Source organism: Pygocentrus nattereri, chromosome 15 (genome assembly GCF_015220715.1).
Source record: "Pygocentrus nattereri isolate fPygNat1 chromosome 15, fPygNat1.pri, whole genome shotgun sequence".
Taxonomy (NCBI): Eukaryota; Metazoa; Chordata; class Actinopteri; order Characiformes; family Serrasalmidae; genus Pygocentrus; species Pygocentrus nattereri.
This window is the reverse complement of record NC_051225.1, coordinates 41031005-41048457: the sequence shown is the minus strand read 5'-3', so window position 1 is coordinate 41048457 and position 17453 is coordinate 41031005. Positions and strand designations below refer to the sequence as shown.

At 41.7% G+C, this 17453-nt stretch overlaps 1 protein-coding gene across 2 annotated transcripts in view; it reads left to right on the top strand.

Annotated features, from left to right (window-relative positions):
• The window catches only part of rorab (RAR-related orphan receptor A, paralog b), a 53262-nt gene extending 36575 nt beyond the window's left edge, over window positions 1-16687 (top strand). For both annotated transcript variants that reach the window (XM_017721564.2, XM_017721566.2), the window contains 9 exons: window positions 3184-3269; window positions 3678-3819; window positions 4776-5195; window positions 8070-8191; window positions 8920-9052; window positions 9240-9347; window positions 9589-9699; window positions 10476-10588; window positions 13619-16687. In XM_017721564.2, the coding sequence (XP_017577053.1) occupies window positions 3184-3269; window positions 3678-3819; window positions 4776-5195; window positions 8070-8191; window positions 8920-9052; window positions 9240-9347; window positions 9589-9699; window positions 10476-10588; window positions 13619-13783 (1400 nt within the window). In that variant the 3' untranslated portion in view covers window positions 13784-16687. The remainder of the gene's footprint in view (window positions 1-3183; window positions 3270-3677; window positions 3820-4775; window positions 5196-8069; window positions 8192-8919; window positions 9053-9239; window positions 9348-9588; window positions 9700-10475; window positions 10589-13618) is intronic.
• Window positions 16688-17453: the final 766 nt, after the last annotated feature.

Below are 17453 nucleotides of genomic sequence, written 5' to 3'. Positions count from 1 at the left end.
AATATATCGGTTGTTAATTATTATCGTAGTATTGACCTTTCCAGTGCTAATAGATGGCTGTGGGTTCCAAATTATTCCTAAGAAGTACAGCTTTTCCTTTCACTGTAAGCATCCTGATTAGTCTGTCTAAGACATTTAAATGAGTGTGAACTCATCTGAATACCTTCATTTATGTTTTTGGTCCAAAAAATGCAGGTCAAGCTTTAATTATGTTTTACCAAGTGTTCTCCAACTTTGTATATCGCAAGGCATATAGCAATCACAATATATAGCAAAGTCATAATATAACTGCAATATGATATTCTGTCCATATCATGCAGACCTAATTCAAACATTCTTAAGTGGATCCAGGCTGCACTTCAGGCCCATCTGAAACAATGCGATTTGCAATCAAGGTATAATGTAGCACTGGAGTGATGAACGCAGGCTGAATGACTGAGGCAGCAGCTTTGCGAGTCTGTGCTCTTTGATGTATTAATCCATAATTCAGAGTAGATTATGGTCTCCGGGCTCAGAGTGACTAATTACTGCGGATTGGTTTTACATATCTAATGAGAGAGAGAGAGAGGAGAAGGCAGATACAGAGAGAGCAAGAAAGAGATAGATGGAGGGAGAAAGAGTAGAGAGAGGTGCAGGGCAGAGAAAAAAGGAAGGGAAAAGACAGAAAGAGTGGCAGAGAAAAAGGCCCCCACTTTCTCTCTCTATCTCTCTCTCTTTCTCTGTTCTCTCTTTCTTTCTCTCGAGAGAAAGAGAGATGAGGGAGAAAGAAGCGGATGCAGAGGGAGAAAGAAATAGTGACAGAGGGAGGGAAGAAAGCGGAGAGAGTTGCTTTTACCAATACAGAATCCTGAAGAAGAAGGGATTAACGGCTGCTGTAACGATGAGGAAAATATTCATTCTCAAAATGTAAGGCTCTCTGAAATGTGTGTGTGCTGCAGAGACGGCTGAAAATTGGTTTGCTGATGTGTGTGTATGAGAGAGAGGGAGAGAGGGAGAGAGGGAGAGAGCGGGCGATGAGAGGCGTTTTACTTTTTCATCCTCTAATGAATATGCCTGGGGGCCGCTGGAACGACTGTATCTCTCTCCTCTAAATGGATTTCTCCTTTTCTGCTCTCTCTCTGCCTCAGCATTGGGCAGCCTGGGGCCAGAGGGGGAGAGGGGGGTAGTGAATGTACTAGCAGGCCTGTGGGAGGCTAGCTTCAACCTGTACCGCAGAGCCGATTGTGGGATCGGACACTGCCCTTGTTTGCGGATATTGCACATCTACGCACAAACACAAACTAAAGCAGCTTACGCCTTGAAAGGGGGGCGAGGCGCCTCAAGCTTGTGCCGATGAATCATTGATGATAGTGCTTAGAGATGATGTCAGACTTGTGGGTTGTTTCATCAGGGCGATTTTTTCTACTTGAATGAGCGTCTCCCTCTTTGACCTAGAGAAAGAAAGGCAGACTAACATTCCTCTCTGTGCCCTTAAAGGGAGACTCCATCCATCAAAGCTAACACTTATTATGCTAAATATCTCAACACACTGTGTGTCATACTGTGATACATATTTATTAAAAGTGATATAAAATGCCTGGTCCTTAACCAGACTACACTTCTGTGTAGAAAAATACACTCACCGGCCTCTTTATTAGGTACAGTTGCACAATTAGCTAATCAGCCAATCACACGGCCGCAGCTCACTGCATTTAGGCGTGTAGAGGTGGTCAAGACGACTTGCTGAAGTGCAGACCGAGCATCAGAACGGGGAAGAAAGGGGATTTAAGGGGCTTTGAACGTGGCGTGGTTGTTGGTGCCAGACGGGCTGGTCTGAGTATTTCAGAAACTGCTGATCTGCTGGGATTTTCACACACAACCATCTCTAGGGTTCACAGAGAACGGTCCGAAACAGAGGAAATATCCAGTGAGCGGTCAGTTGTGTGGACGAAAATGCCTTGTTGATGTGAGAGGTCAGAGGAGAACGGGCAGACTGGTTCCAGATGATAGAAAGGCAGCAGGAACTCAAATAACCAACCAGAATCTCTGAGGAACGTTTCCAACACCTTGTTGAAAGTGTGGCACGAAGAATTAAAGCAGTTCTGAAGACAAAAGAGGGTCCAGCCTTTTACTAGCAAGGGGTACCTAATAAAGTGGCCGCTGAGTGTGTGTGGAGTAACACATTTGTTTTGGCAGTGCAGTAATGAATTCATCTAGCGCTGCAGTTGCCATTCTGCTGATGATTCATGTTTGCTGGTCGCCTCTAGGATTGATGAACTGAAGCCCTATTAGCATTTATCAGTGGGGGAAATCAGACAGTCAGATTTCTTAAGCTGAAAGCAAAGAGCCACAGTAGTCTTCTTATTACCTCTTTAGTAACAATGTTTAGGTAGCAAGCAGTAAAATTACTTGCGACAAATCCTAATGAGTCTTGCTAGCTAGGTTGGCCACACATCCAATCCTGGATCGATTTTTTTTGTCTATCCAGGAAAACATTAATTGCGCTGAATTCCTGGACAGAGAAAGTGTTAAAACATTTTCATAGCATTTCTTATAAAGCGTAAACTGCGTGCTTATATTCAGTTGAACAAAGTTGTTTGTTTATTCTCGCCAAGTCGGCGTGGGTTTCCTCTGGGTGCTCTTGTTTCCTCCTACAGTCCAAGTGAATGAGACGCTAAATTGCTCCTAGGTGTGAATGTGTATGTCTGGGTCTCTGCCCTGTGACCTGTCAAGGGTGTCTCCTGCCCTCTGCCCAGTGAGGGCTGGGATAGGCTCCAGCACCCCCAGTGACCCCCTGTGTGTGTGTGTGTGTGTGTGTGTGTGTGTGTGTGTGTGTGTGTGTGTGTGTGACTCTTGGTGATATATTCAGGCAAAAGATTAAGTTCTGCAGCTGAACTGACATTCGTCTACCTTAGACAACGTTTGAGTAGTGGGGGGTACGTTGTGTGTAGTGGGGGGTGCCAAAGGTCAGAATCCCAAGTACACTACAATAATACAGGATACGCTGTTTATGGACTAAACCTTTGGACATAAGCCACAATTAAAGAGCCCTGCTACTTCAGTAGGCGTTGATAATGTGCTCAGGCCACAGGCCATAGCAGTCATTGTATATGAGTTGATTATTACTTCATACCTTAAATGTTTCTTTCGGTTTGTGTCGGGGTGTGTGTGTGTGTGTGTGTGTGTGTGTGGTTCTCTCTTTAGCTCAAATTGAGAGTATCCCCTGTAAGATCTGCGGCGATAAATCGTCAGGAATCCATTATGGCGTTATCACTTGTGAGGGATGTAAGGTAGGAAACATTTATTCTGTCATAACTACATCTCTGTTAATTAAGAGGCATAATTAATTCTGCTAAATCAACTCACTGTTTAATGAGTCAGGCCTACATCCTCACAGCAATACACATTTGCTGCGTCTTTACAAGACAAAACTAATTGGGTCTTTAGTTTAAGGAGATGTTTCAGCATAGCTTTATCTCTGAGATGTTCTAGTCAATGGAAAAGTCCATTCCCAGTTTATGGCCTGTAGTTAGTTCATGTAAAGGCAGATTTTTTTTTTTTCACTGTAACCTGTTATAACTCAACAGTGAGCTCATTTCCAGCCACTTTAACAGATTCCACTGTTTACAGACGTCTTAGCCTAAGTGGTCATGAGCTGTTCACTTAAACCTCTGTCTCCTTCTCTCTCTGTCTCTCAGGGTTTTTTCCGCCGGAGTCAGCAGGGAGCTGTGTCCTACTCATGCCCTCGTCAGAAGAGCTGTCTGATCGACCGCACCAGCCGAAACCGCTGCCAGCACTGTCGCCTACAGAAGTGTCTGGCGGTGGGCATGTCCCGAGACGGTGGGTGCTCTCTTCAACACTGCTGTAGTTAGGCGTGGGCAACACGACGTGGTTGTTATCGTGATGAGTTACGCCATGACTTGCTTTTCTGAGTGTCCTATCAGTACTTCAAGAACAATGAACAACTGTATCGTAAAAAGACAGATCTTGCCCAATTATGGAAAAACAGCATTAAATGCCGAGTGGATGAAAACAAATAGCAGACCTGCATGTCAATCTATTATCCTGTTGTCATATATGTTTGATTCTGAACCTCCTGCTCTTTCTTAAATAATTTATTTTTGGAAATGTTGAATTAGGAACAAGCATTTATACTTTTTCTAGCTTTTTAATGTTGCACTGCATCTTTTAATGGTGCTTTTTATCCCTTAACTTACCAAATGTACATATGGTGTTGTGAGAAAATGTCAGGTACAGTGCTGTGCTGTTTCTGGCTATATACCATATAAGCAGTTGCTTGGGGTCTCTAAACCAGGGTCCCCAAGTATTTATTTTTAAGAAGTCTTTAGTTTTATTTGTCAAAAAGCACCATGGATTTTTTGTGTGGTTTATACTCAATGTTAATTAAGTATTATCTCTTAATACTGAGTTCCATTCTTGCATGCTATAGAATACGATTGAGGTGGGTGGAGTGCGGGGCCCCGCCAGTAGGATGTTGCTTACGCCCTCAAATCAGAAATAGCAGTGATGTTATATTTCTGATTTTACATCTCCACCCTTAGCTGGAGGCACACGCAAACGTGTCTTTTTCTTATGCAGACTGAAGATGGTTTTCCTCTTTTCACTTTCAGTATCAGTTCCAGTATAACTTTCAGTATCAGAAGCTCTGCACAGTAACTGCTGGGTGAACTGTAATGAGGAGATATCGCATGCACCGCTTTCATAATGACTTCTCATTTTGAAAAAGAGAACTGGAAGCATTGTAGTTGTTGAACAGTGTGTGTGTTCCTTCACAGCGGTAAAGTTTGGTCGCATGTCAAAGAAGCAGAGAGACAGCTTATTTGCGGAGGTTCAGAGGCACCGCCAGCAGCAGCAGCAAGAGAAACCAGCAGAAGAACCGGAGGAGGGGCAGGACCCGGCACCCGGAGAGGCGGAGCCACTGACACCCTCTTACGCCCTCTCCACCAATGGGCTCACAGAACTCCCTGATGACCTTGGTGGCTATGTGAATGGCCACGCCACAGATGAAGTGAAGGCAGACTCTGCAATTGGTGGATTCTACCTGGACATTCAGCCCTCTCCTGACCAGTCAGGTCTAGATATGGATGGCATTAAGCTTGAGCCAGTGTGCGATCTGAGCCCTGAATCTGCCTTAGACCCTTACTGCTGTTATAGCAGTGGAGACACATCACCCACTGATGCCATGAGCGAATTGGGTGAGACACGCGCACACGCACACACACACACACACACACACACTTACTATGAAGACAAATTATAAAAAATAAGAAAAATAATCTATTATGATCTACTTATATAATGATCTATTAAACTACAATAAACATGCCCACTAAGCAGTGGTGGCTGGTTATAATACATATATAATACACACACATATAATACGTTCTCACACTCCACAGCATCACACTGAATCAGTGAAACAAGCTAACCAGAGGTCACACATAAATGTTGTACACAAGTATACAAACCTGCGTTTTCTTTGCCAGTACACACATGCATTACTAGTCGCTATATATTAAATTCGTGAAATAGTCAAACGTAAAGTTTCTGCTGTTTTGCTGTATTTTCCTTTTAGGAACCCATGGGATTTAATAGGCTGTTGGGACTTTGCTTCAATTTCTGTGTTACAGTAGTGCCCCCCCCCCACTTGACTAAGCCCACCAAACTTGCTTTCATTATTGTCTCTGCCCTTTTCCGGTGCCCTCCGTCTCTTTGGACGCCTTGCAGACCGTTCAAAAATATAAAACCTTATGCTGTACACACACAGCCGCTTTAACGGGAGCCTGGCCGTTATATAAAAATGACTGTATAAAATGCTAGAGGGCACCCACAGGTGAGTCCCCAATGAAGGGGGAAAAAGGAGCTAAATGGCTAAAAACTAAAACTTATTTCTAACCATTTTTGTGGACCTACTTTAATTTTGGATGTATTCTATTAAAAATGAAAGAAAACCTACCTTTGTCTTTCTGTTTTTCTACAGTGTTGAAATATTATATACTCTGTGTTCTAAAGAGTGCGTTTTTATATATAAAACATATATAATTATATATAAACATTTACAAACTATGATTTCGCACAAAAGCTCCTAAAGAACCCTTTCATTCTGGACTTGGTCAGGAGCATCCTCTAGCATCGAGAGGACATTGCTGCGTGGCTCCGCAGGAGGAATTCTCCTCACTACACAGTTCTCTGGAGCACACGGTGCTGTCACGCCGTGTCGACACGCAGCCCACTCAGCATTTTGCCACTACTACATAAAATGAAAACTATACAGAAGGTCGTAGTAAATCATGTGGCTTGAAATTTACAAGAAACAGATAAACAGACAAATGCTAATGGCAAGTGGCCTCAGCTATTGTTACTAGCCTGGGCTTGTTTTTACCTTTAAGCTTGAAAACAGCAAGTCTGCTATATGACGCTATATGACGCTATATGACGCTATATGATCTCACTGCTGTGGCACATCAGTGACAACCACACCTCCATAAGAAAGCCCTGTCACACTCTCCAGTCGGCTAATCAGCGTCAACACCATTTCTTCACAGATGAGAAAATTCTAGGTTAAAACACATTATAAGCTGAAAAAATGATAGAAATATCTCGTCTAATTTTTACTGAAGGACTCTAAACGTACTGCTGCTATAGCACCTTAATTAACATATTACTGCAAATCCCATGAGGTGTTATCATTATTGCAGTAGTGTAAATTGGATAAATACAGGCTTTGAATTGTTTCTATAAACATTCCCATGCAAATTCATATTCACAGTATGACTGTATCTGAATCTCAGTGTGAGCAAAATTACTGTACAATGGCTTCTAGTGTCTCAGCCACTCAGACCTTCCTGCCCCAAAAGACTTACTGCAGACTCCAGAACAACAGAGCCAGGCACCATGGTCTTAACGCTATTAGCCCAAATGGATAACGACTCCAGAGAGCATCACCCTGAACCATAGATTGGTTGTATGAATTTTACAGCTCGCGCTCGATGTAAATCAGTCCCGCTGTAGCCCATTCATACTTTTGGGGGTGCTATTGTTCTATTTTTCTTGGGTCCACAGAAGTCAGAAATAATTTCTAGAATTTCTAGTCAGTTATTACCACCAGTTAAACGATGGATCCCGAACAGGAAACATTTCGATGCGTTTTATACCTGCTGCCCCTGCTGCTAGGAAGGCTTCGATAGGAGGAAATGTTACAACTGAAAATAGATCATTTTGACAATTCATTGTGAAAACTGACAAGTGTATCATTTTAATGCGTTTGAAACAGAACATTTCCCCAAGCGCCGCTTGACCAATGCTACTGCAGTGAAGTCGATTTAATTTATTACGATAATAAAATGATTTCATCCAATAATGTGGGTTAGAGGTATTTTTTAGCTTGGTAAGATCAGTATCAGTATTTGGCATTAAATTTTGGAATGGCTCCTGCCCCACAGCTTTTGGTGAGCTTCACAAAATAGGGTACTCATCTCTTGTTTGGGCCAAGAGACAAACTTGTTTGTGCAAAAGCAAGCCATAATATTTACTCACTGGCCTGAATCTGATTCGGGAACTGCTAACAAGCTCCTTCTCCGAGGGGCTGATTGACAGCTCAGAGGTTTGCAATAGCAGGGGGCAGTGAACTCATCTCTACGCCTCATTTAAAAGTGTCACCAGTAATTAGTGCCCCTTTACCACAGGCCAATCAGCAGTCAACGGGGTGCTCAGCAGGGGAAATCAACCAGTCAAGTCCCTTCTGACTAAAACACATGCTCATCATGAACCATAATAATCCTTATATTTGACTTCCCTGTGAAAGAGTTCAGGTAGCAAACAGCAAAGCCATGAAAACAGGAACAGATGTAATTATTCATAGAATTTTGAATAATTTGAATATAATGTGTTAGTATTATATTCATAATAGATACAGTAAAACTGCAGCCATTCATTTCAGTATAAAGCACACGCCTTCACTCTCTCTAAAACTCGCTGATTACTCATTGTTGTAATTTTCTACAAACAAAATAAAGATGATGTGTGTTCAGTGCAGCTGTGTGACTGTCTGTGTAATGTGTTCAAAACAGAGCATCTGTCTGTGAACATCTGTAAGTCGCACATGGAGACGTGCCAGTATCTGCGAGAGGAGCTGGAGCCCAGTAAATGGCAAACTGTGTTGCATACTGACCTGGAAACATACCAGAAGAAGGTGTGTGTCCACATGAGATTCCTCTATTCTACAATAATTTCAGTCCACACGCAGGGCAATGCCTCTGTACCAACGACATCTGAGAAACGTTTATTTAATGCTGTTTACCTTGGCCTTAAGTGTTTATTTTCTAATGTTACAGCTTAAAGTGAGGGCATAGGAGAACCACATTTGGTTCCCTAAAGAATGTTAAATTTATAGAGGGCACTGGTCCGTTGCCCAGTATAGGTATCGGGCTGATATCAGCAGAAAATGCTGGATCATCAGACCAGAAAAATCCAAACACTGTTACCTTTTGTTTTCTGGCCTTTTCAACTGAATAATCAAAAGCATGTCATAGTGTCAGTAAACATCCTACTTTTAGATGCTCCTCTGAAGTACTTAAGTCCACCCTTGATGAAGTTATTCCATAAGTTAAATCAGGTATGCTGGTGGTGGAATTCAGTAAATTCTAATCAGCTCAAAACAAAGCAAGAACTTTACTGAAAACAAGACATGGTTTTTGCTTTTATTGCTTTAATTGTATTAACTGTTTAATTGTGTTTGTATTATTATAGAGTGTCGTACAAGCAAAATACACTTAATGCCCAGTTAAATAGTTTTAATATCTGTCTTGGATAGTGTGGGACTTGTGTAATGTGTGTATATAATGTGTGTGTGTGTGTGTGTGTGTGTGTGTGTGTGTGTGTGTATGTTTTTGGTAACCTCTCTTTCTCTCGCTGTCTTAGTCTCAGGAAGAGATGTGGCAGGTGTGTGCGGTTAAAGTGACAGAGGCTGTGCAGTATGTGGTGGAGTTTGCCAAGCGAATTGATGGCTTCATGGAGCTGTGTCAAAATGACCAGATAGTACTGCTCAAAGCAGGTATAACAACACACACACACACACACACACACACACACACACACACACTTTTCCCACTATAAATTCACAATGACAATTTATAGTAATTAATAATGGACCGATGTTCACTATTTTTCAACAGAAATGTTAGTTCTTTAGAAGGAAGGGCTAGAAGAGTTGAAAATGTCCTGTGTCTTTTGTTCCTCAGGCTCTTTAGAGGTAGTGTTTGTGAGGATGTGCCGGGCCTATGACTTTCAGAACAACACAGTCTATTTTGACAGCAAATATGCAAGTCCAGAAGTCTTCAAGTCCTTAGGTGAGTCTTGTATTAGGTCTCTAATGTACAGCTCAGGTTACTAGAGACTCATGACATTGTTTCCACCCCTGTACCTCATCCATTTTTAAGATAAGTGACAAAATCAATTCCTCTTAAATGTAGGTGCCCTGTTTTACTGACGACTCAAAATATATTCAAATGTCTGGGAAAATGCCCAAGCGTTAAAGGTTAAGTAATGTTCACTAGAGTTTGTATTTTTCCTTCATGTGTGTTTTTCTAGGCTGTGATGACCTGATCAGCTCTGTGTTTGAATTTGCTAAGAGCATGAGTTCTCTTCAGTTGACCGAGGATGAGATCGGCCTGTTCTCTGCATTTGTGCTCATGTCTTCAGGTGAGACAGAGATGAAGAGACAAAGCACGGGGAGATATCAGACTTACTCAGTAGCTGAGGCACAGTTTCCTCAAGGACAGGGACCCTCTAGTTAGCTTGAAGCTGAGAAACTGCTAAATATAATATAAACACAATATAAATACCTCAACTCATCTTACTCAGCTCTCAGCAGCTACATAATGGGTTGAATACAAACTCCACCCGTGCTCTTAGAGTTAGTGGTGCCAGAACGGGTCCTTTGCGTACTGCCATAAAAAAAGTGCTTCTGGTTCCCTAGAAAAACCTTCTAATGAGTTTGTAAATAAGAGATGTGAGTGTGAATTTCTTTAAGGGTTAAAGAGCCTCCAGATAAAGTCACAGTGCTAGGAAAAATCCTTAAATTGGTAAGAAAAAAAACCAAAAAACTTTAAATTATGTGAAGATTCTTTAAACCTTTACATTTTTCTTCACACTTACAAATCACTTTGTCAGACATGGTTCTTTAGAGAGATCCCTGAAGTGGTTCTTCTGTAGCATCTTTCAGAGAACTTTGAAACACACATTCTTTAAGTGTATGAAGAACTACACCACTACTATTTGTATCAGTGGGCTCCACCCATTTGCCCCTCAAAAATCAAATCTCTGTTTTCTCACTAGAGAGACTAAAAGGAACACTGGAATTTGTTAATCTGTACAGATGAAATTACAAAATTTGTGTAATGGATTGACCTGTGTGTGTGTGTGTGTGTGTGTGTGTGTGTGTGTGTGTGTGTGTGTGTGCGTGTGTGCGCGTGCAGACCGATCCTGGCTTCAGGAGAAAAGCAGAGTGGAGAAACTTCAGCAGAGGATTCAGATGGCCTTGCAGAACCTGCTCCAAAAGAACCAGAGAGAAGAGGGAGTCCTTGCAAAGGTACACAGACACACACAGACACACACAGACACACACAGACACACACACACACACAAGCCTAGTCAGGCTTGGCAGAATTGCCAGTTTATTAGGTATAGGTATGCCTTGCACTACATTGATCATTTAAGCAGGTACACCTGCTACTTAATACAAAGCCAAACATCATAAGCAGATCTCAGTAAAAAAAAAAAAAAAATCATTTAAAAATACAAGAAAAATTTAGAATATGGGTCTTGGGGCAGTCGTGGGCTGGAGGTTAGGGATCCAGCCTTGTGACTGGAAGGTCGCCGGTTCGATCCCCAGAGCCGACAGCACATGACTGAAGTGTCCTTGAGCAAGACACCTAACCCCCAACTGCTCCCCGGGCGCTGCGGACTGGGCTGCTCACCGCTCTGGGCAAGTGTGCCCCCTAGTGTGTATGTGGTGTTTCACTTCACAGATGGGTTAAATGCAGAGGTTCCCCGTTGTGGGACTAATAAGGGTCTCTTAATCTTAAAGTGGGAAAATGTAACCTAAATACGCAGTTTGCAAACTGGCGGTCTGTCACACTGCATTCAGTGATCAAATCAAATCAAATTTATTTGTAGCGCTTTTTACAACAGATGTTGTCACAAAGCAGCTTCACAGAATTTTAGAAAAGACAAAGTTTTAACAGGACTGTAAGAATGTACAGAAACCCCCCAGTGGGCAAGCCAGGGGGCGACGGTGGCAAGGAGAACCTCCCTCAGAACTGAGGAAGAAACCTTGGGAGGAACCAGGCTCACCAGGGGGGACCCGTCCTCCTCTGGTCAGACTACCTACAGAGTTATTACACTACTAATATTAATAGCAGTAGTATTAGTAGTAGGAATAGCTGGGAGTCTATGAGAACATCAGTGTAGGGTGGGCAGCTAGTCCAAGGCAGGTGGTGGCAGCTGGGGCATGGGCAGCTGGTCATATGGGTGATTGTATACTCAGAAAGAAAGCAGGGAGAGGAAATTAGTTTTATTCTATCCGTTTGTACATAAACAGGAGATGTAAACATTTCCAGAGTGTGGCTAACGACTCCGGCAGATCTGACTATGACAGCTTAACTAACAGGAGGGAACCAGAAGGACACACAGACACGGCAGCACTCTGAGACAGTCTGGCGTCCCTCCGCTCCACCGTCCACAAACCTGAGTGACCGCGTGCGAGCAGCAGGACGACAGCACCAGCGTCTCAGTTTACTATAATTCCCTGTGTCCATGGACCCCTGGATCTGCTGCCTTTATCTAGGGGGGAACATTACCTACCAAAAGCTGAACTGGACAGTGAGTTTTCAGCCTAGTCTTAAAGATTGAGACTGTGTCTGAGTCCCGAACAGTTTCTGGAAGATCATTCTAGAGTTTGGGGGCTTTATAAGTCAATAAAAGGATTTTATAATTAATACGGAATTTAATAGGCAGCCAGTGAAGTGATGATAGCGCTGGACTGATATGATCAGATGTTCTAGTTTTAGTGAGGACCCTGGCTGCGGCGTTTTGGACTAGTTGGAGTTTGTTTAAATTCCTGCTCGTGCATCCTGACAGTAGTGCGTTACAGTAGTCTAGCCTGGAAGTAATAAAGGCGTGTACTAGTGTTTCTGCATCACGCAGGGACAGGGCATTTCTGATCTTGGCGATGTTGTGAAGATGTAGAAAAGCTGTCCTAGTGGTGCCGCCTGTGTGTTGATCGAATGATAAATCTGAATCTATTATAACGCCGAGATTTTTAGCTGCTGATCCAGGTGTGGCTGGAAAGTCGGCGAGATTGAAGATTAAATCTGGTGATTTACTTCTTGCTAATTTTGGACCCAGAAGGAGAACCTCTGTTTTGTTACTGTTTAATAGGAGGAAGTTCCGTGACATCCAGCCTTTCACGTCTTTTACACAGTCCTGCATTTTCTTTAACCTGTATTGGTCATCAGGCTTGGCTGATATGTACAGTTGAGTATCGTCTGCATAACAATGAAAGTTTACGCCATGGTTACTTATAACTGTGCCTAACGCTACCATGTATAGTGTAAATAGTAATGGTCCTAATATAGAGCCCTGAGGAACTCCAAATCTCACTTTTGAATAAGTGGAAGATAAATTGTTTACCCTAACGAACTGATTACGTTCTGATAGGTAAGATCTGAACCATGATCGGGCCGTCCCTGTGACTCCAACCAGGTTTTCTAATCTTTCTAGGAGAATATTGTGGTCTATTGTATCAAAAGCCGCGCTGAGGTCAAGGAGCACTAAGAGAGATATGTAACCTTGATCAGAGGCAAGAAGAAGATCATTAGTTATCTTATCTAGAGCGTCTCAGTGCTGTGGTGTGGCCTGAATCCAGACTGAAATTTTTCATATATATGGTTCTTGTGTAGATATGAACTAAGTTGTTGGGCTACAGCTTTTTCTAAGATCTTTGATATAAACGGTAAGTTAGAAACTGGCCTGTAATTAGACAAAACGGCGACATCAAGATTTGGTTTCTTGATCAGAGGTTTGATAACTGTTAGTGTAAAAGCTTTGGGTACATGGCCCAGACTAAGGGACGAGTTTACTATAGTTGAGATTGGGTTTATAATAACTGGCAGTACTTCTTTGAGTGATCAAGCCTCAAGCCCAAAACATGGATGTGTGCGTCTCCTTGGTGAAAGAAAAGTCCTGAAGCGTAATGTTTAGTAAATAATTGTATTTAAATCACAATGGCAGTATTGGTTAGATATTGATCAGATATTATTTGGATGGTTGACTATTCTGAGCACGTTTAGTGATGCAAACATAGTAGCGGCATATTATTGTGTTGTATCAGGCAAAGCAGCATTGCAGGGGTAGAGGAAAACTGATAAACTGTTCAGCAACAGATTGTCTACCTGCTATAATTGTAAACTTATAATGCACACCTGTATGGTTGGTGTGCCTGATAAAATGGCCAAAGTGGTGTAGGTACAAGTACCTAATGAACTGGCAATGCTGTTTATTTCTAAAGTTTAACTCATTTCTCTATTTTCTCTGTTTGTGTTTTTTCCGCTGTTTACAGCTGATCTGTAAGGTGTCCACAGTTCGAGCACTGTGCAGCAGACATATGGAGAAACTGAGCGCCTTCCGAGCCCTCCACCCTGACACGGTGCACACACGCTTCCCTCCACTTTACAAGGAGCTTTTCGGCTCAGACTTTGAGCAGGCCCTGCCCCAGGAGGCCTGACAGCATCCAGGCAGCACCGCCAGGCCCTACAGACTAAAAAAAAGTCCACAGAAATGTCACTGACACGGTTTAGCCTCCGTTTAATTACAATTGCTACAGTATCACAAAGCACCTCTACAAGCTTGACAGCACTACGGACTTCCCTCTAAAATGAAGACATAGTGGTCGCCTGTGGAAAGAAGATCGGAATCTTCTCAACTCAAGTGGACTCCGCTAGCCAGCACCAGCCTGCTCTGCCATGTCTGTCTTTTCCCCAGTCCCACTGCCTACACAGATAAAATCCCCTATAAGAGGCGGGAGGAGGCATGGCACCATGTAAGCGTAGCCAGATGCGCCATCTGCTGGTTAGAAATAATTGGGCACCGATCATCAATTTTTTATGGCCGATTCTGTCTTTTCAATGCCAAATAAGCTGTTCATGTGTCCTGTGACGACATTTTCACTGTACACATTACAGGTTGATGTTGATTTTCACACATTTTTAACATTTCCAAACACCTGACATTTTTGCCAAGGTAAACCAAAAGCATTCGAATGCAGCGCATGTGGACTTAGCTGGCTAAGATTAGTATCATCATAAAATCCAGATCGGCCAAAAAAAATAGGATTCTGGCTTTTTCCCATTGTGGTAAGACCACGTTCTTGTTAGAAAGTGCAATTCTCCGCTCTCGAACTCTGATCGCCAGCAGTGTAGCTCTTAACACCCAATGTTGGTGCTAATGCCACAGCAGGACTATTGCTTCACCCCCTTTTTGAGCACATCCAGCAGCGACATACTGTAAGCTGGTGTGAACCACAATCTCCTGGCTGGCTGAGAACAGGGGAAACACACTTACAGTCAAAAGCAAGATGCAGGAATCACATAATTTAGCCACAGTAGTGAAAAATCAGTCTGACACTCTCAGTAAAGCATGTACGGTGCAGAGGACCCAAATAGTAGCACTTTGTGTTTTCCCAGCAATAACTGATAATGAAATCCATATGTTGGACTGGCGTGGATGATTATGTTGTGATTAAAGATCTACGAAGACTCGATTTTGTTTAATGGCTGTCTTTGAAGGCCATCTCTTTTTGTTTGTATTGTGTCGTGCCATAGTGAAAGTGTTAGGTCTCTGTATAGCTGAGATGAGGTAGGTGGAAATCAGGGTGCTTCTAATAGATTTGAGGCGTGTCGACATTCCAGGGAGTGGGGTCTTTGATGAGGTTCAGATTTGAAAGCAGACGATTGGTGCCCTCCCCAGGATTTGTTCAGGACTTTGGCATCCTATGCTACAAGTAGAACTCCTCAGGGAAGAGGAGAGGAGACATAAACAATTTTACAGTCTGTGTTCTAGCTGTTCATTTGCTACTCCAGTGTTTCCATAGTTGCACCACTTTTGGGCGGTTTTCACTGTGTTTTGTTCCCCTGGAATTTCAGCCCCATGTCTGCACTTATTATCACATTGTGGAAACCAAATTGGACCCATTCAACTTAAAGCAATAGGCCTATTTAAGTGAAACATGTCAATCTGTACCCAGTGTGTTTTTGTAAGGGCTGGCTCTGCAATATGTGTACTGTTGTTATTAGCATCAGTTTTTGTGAAAGACAATCCATTAAACATTTGACCTCATAAATGGGTATTTGGGAAATGCTCAGGGATTCTAATATGCTATCGCAGAAAGAGATAGAGAAACCAAATGGGTAACAGTAATACAGTAACTACTGTAAAAAAAAGCAACACCTGCAGAAGTTCAGTGAAATGCGGTAAAATTGGTGAAGATCAGGGTCAACAGTTTATTTAATAAATACGAAACGTTAGCCAAACCAAGAAAGAAAAGCAATAATGGTAACAAGGTATTACGTTTGCAAATGAAAATTGCATGCATTTGCTTTAAACACAGAACCTGTGTGGTTTTCATTTTGTTTGTTTTTTGATTGTTTAGACTCTCCTTGATGTTGTCCATTCTGTCCTGTGTTCCTAAGAGACCTAAGACAGTCTGTGTTCTATCCCATGTCACTTTTTATTCAGAACACCTACTTTTGACTCTTGGTAAAAGTTGTCTTTGTCAGCTACTCACGTTACAGCAAATTAATGGTTAGTGAATGAAACAGAGCTCGATTAAAGCATTGATTTTAATGTGTTTTAATTATCCTCATCGTTATGGACAGTCATTACTGAAGATAAGTACATTTTTATGACGCTGAGCTGTAATGTGTATGGTTATGTTGCGCTAGTCCAGAGGACTGGAATATTCTCTTTTCCATGTGCTGGTTGATTTGTTATTTTATTATTTTGTTTTTTTTGAGTAGTTGTTCTATACTCCGAGCAGTATTGTAATTCTCTTTGACTGGTTTTGGGCATGAGCACTTAATCTTTCTGTATATGTACGTTTTTTCAGTATCACAGTAATACAGTCTTTGTAAAGTTCTCATTTTTCACAGGTGAAAAGACCAAAACTTTTGTATAACATGCACGCCATGATATGCTGATTTGTGAGTAATATGCTAATGATTTGATTACATTACAGTTTTTAATCAAGTAATAACTCACCTTAGAAGAATCAGGTTTTATCTCTGGACCTTGTTCTGTCATTTTCTTTCTTTTTTTTTGACAGTTGATCAAATTGTTTTTATTTTAATCCCTTAAGCACTCTTGATCTTGTCTCGAGTAGCCATCTAGCAATAGTCTGTTTCTTCCCTATAATATAAGTATTTTGTTGGTTTTGTATATACACCTGTAAAAAAATCTGAAATGTAATGTTTTCTTTGAGATACGGTTAAGTCTAAACTGAATGTTGTGCAGTTGTATTTAGAAAGGTTACTTCCTAAATGGCTTTTATGAAAGGCGCATGTCACACATTGTCAAATAGTGTGTTGAATGTGCTGATAGAAATAAAAATCCCACAGCTTGTGATGGAAATGTACGTGCTTATTCTGCTTATTTGTGGGTTTTTTGTTTGTTTTTTGCTTGGTCTTTAAATTAAGCATGTTCATTTGATCCACTCGCTCTAAAGCAAGTTAATTAAAGGCATCCTTCAATGTTTTTCAGTGTATTTTGCAGTAGGGTTAAGTAATGTCCACAGTCCCTGTACTTGTTGATGCAGCCGGCTGTTGCCTTCTCTATTCTTTACTAAGAACATCGATGTCCATGGTAACTGACTGACAGAATCATGCCAGATAGAAATTAGATGAAAATCAGTGAAGTGTGTTCATTTGAGCCTCTCATGCTGATCCAGCTTGATTAATGACATACTCCGATGTTTTTCAGCCTAATTCTTGTCTGGCAACATCTGTAGATTTAATTACTATCAACAATCCCTGTACTTTGTTGACGCCACTGGCCATTGCCTTCTCTGTTCTTTACTAAGAGCATCAATGTCTGTGAAAAACACGGCAGATAGAAATTAGTTTAAAAGCACTTAAATATGCTATTAATGTTTTATATTTTTATATGCTGAATATACAGTATTTGAACTTAAAGGTTTTATTCTTGATACGGTCTCTGAACACCTAGTTTAAGATCTCTCATTCTGTTTAACAGAAAGACCACATTAAATACTGACCGGTTCATCAGAAAACACCTAACCTGTAGGTTTACAGTTACTGACTGTAGACCACTCGTTGCTGCAGAACGTATTAGTTACCAATTGAGGCAGACCACCACTGACCACACACTATTATTCGTGCGGT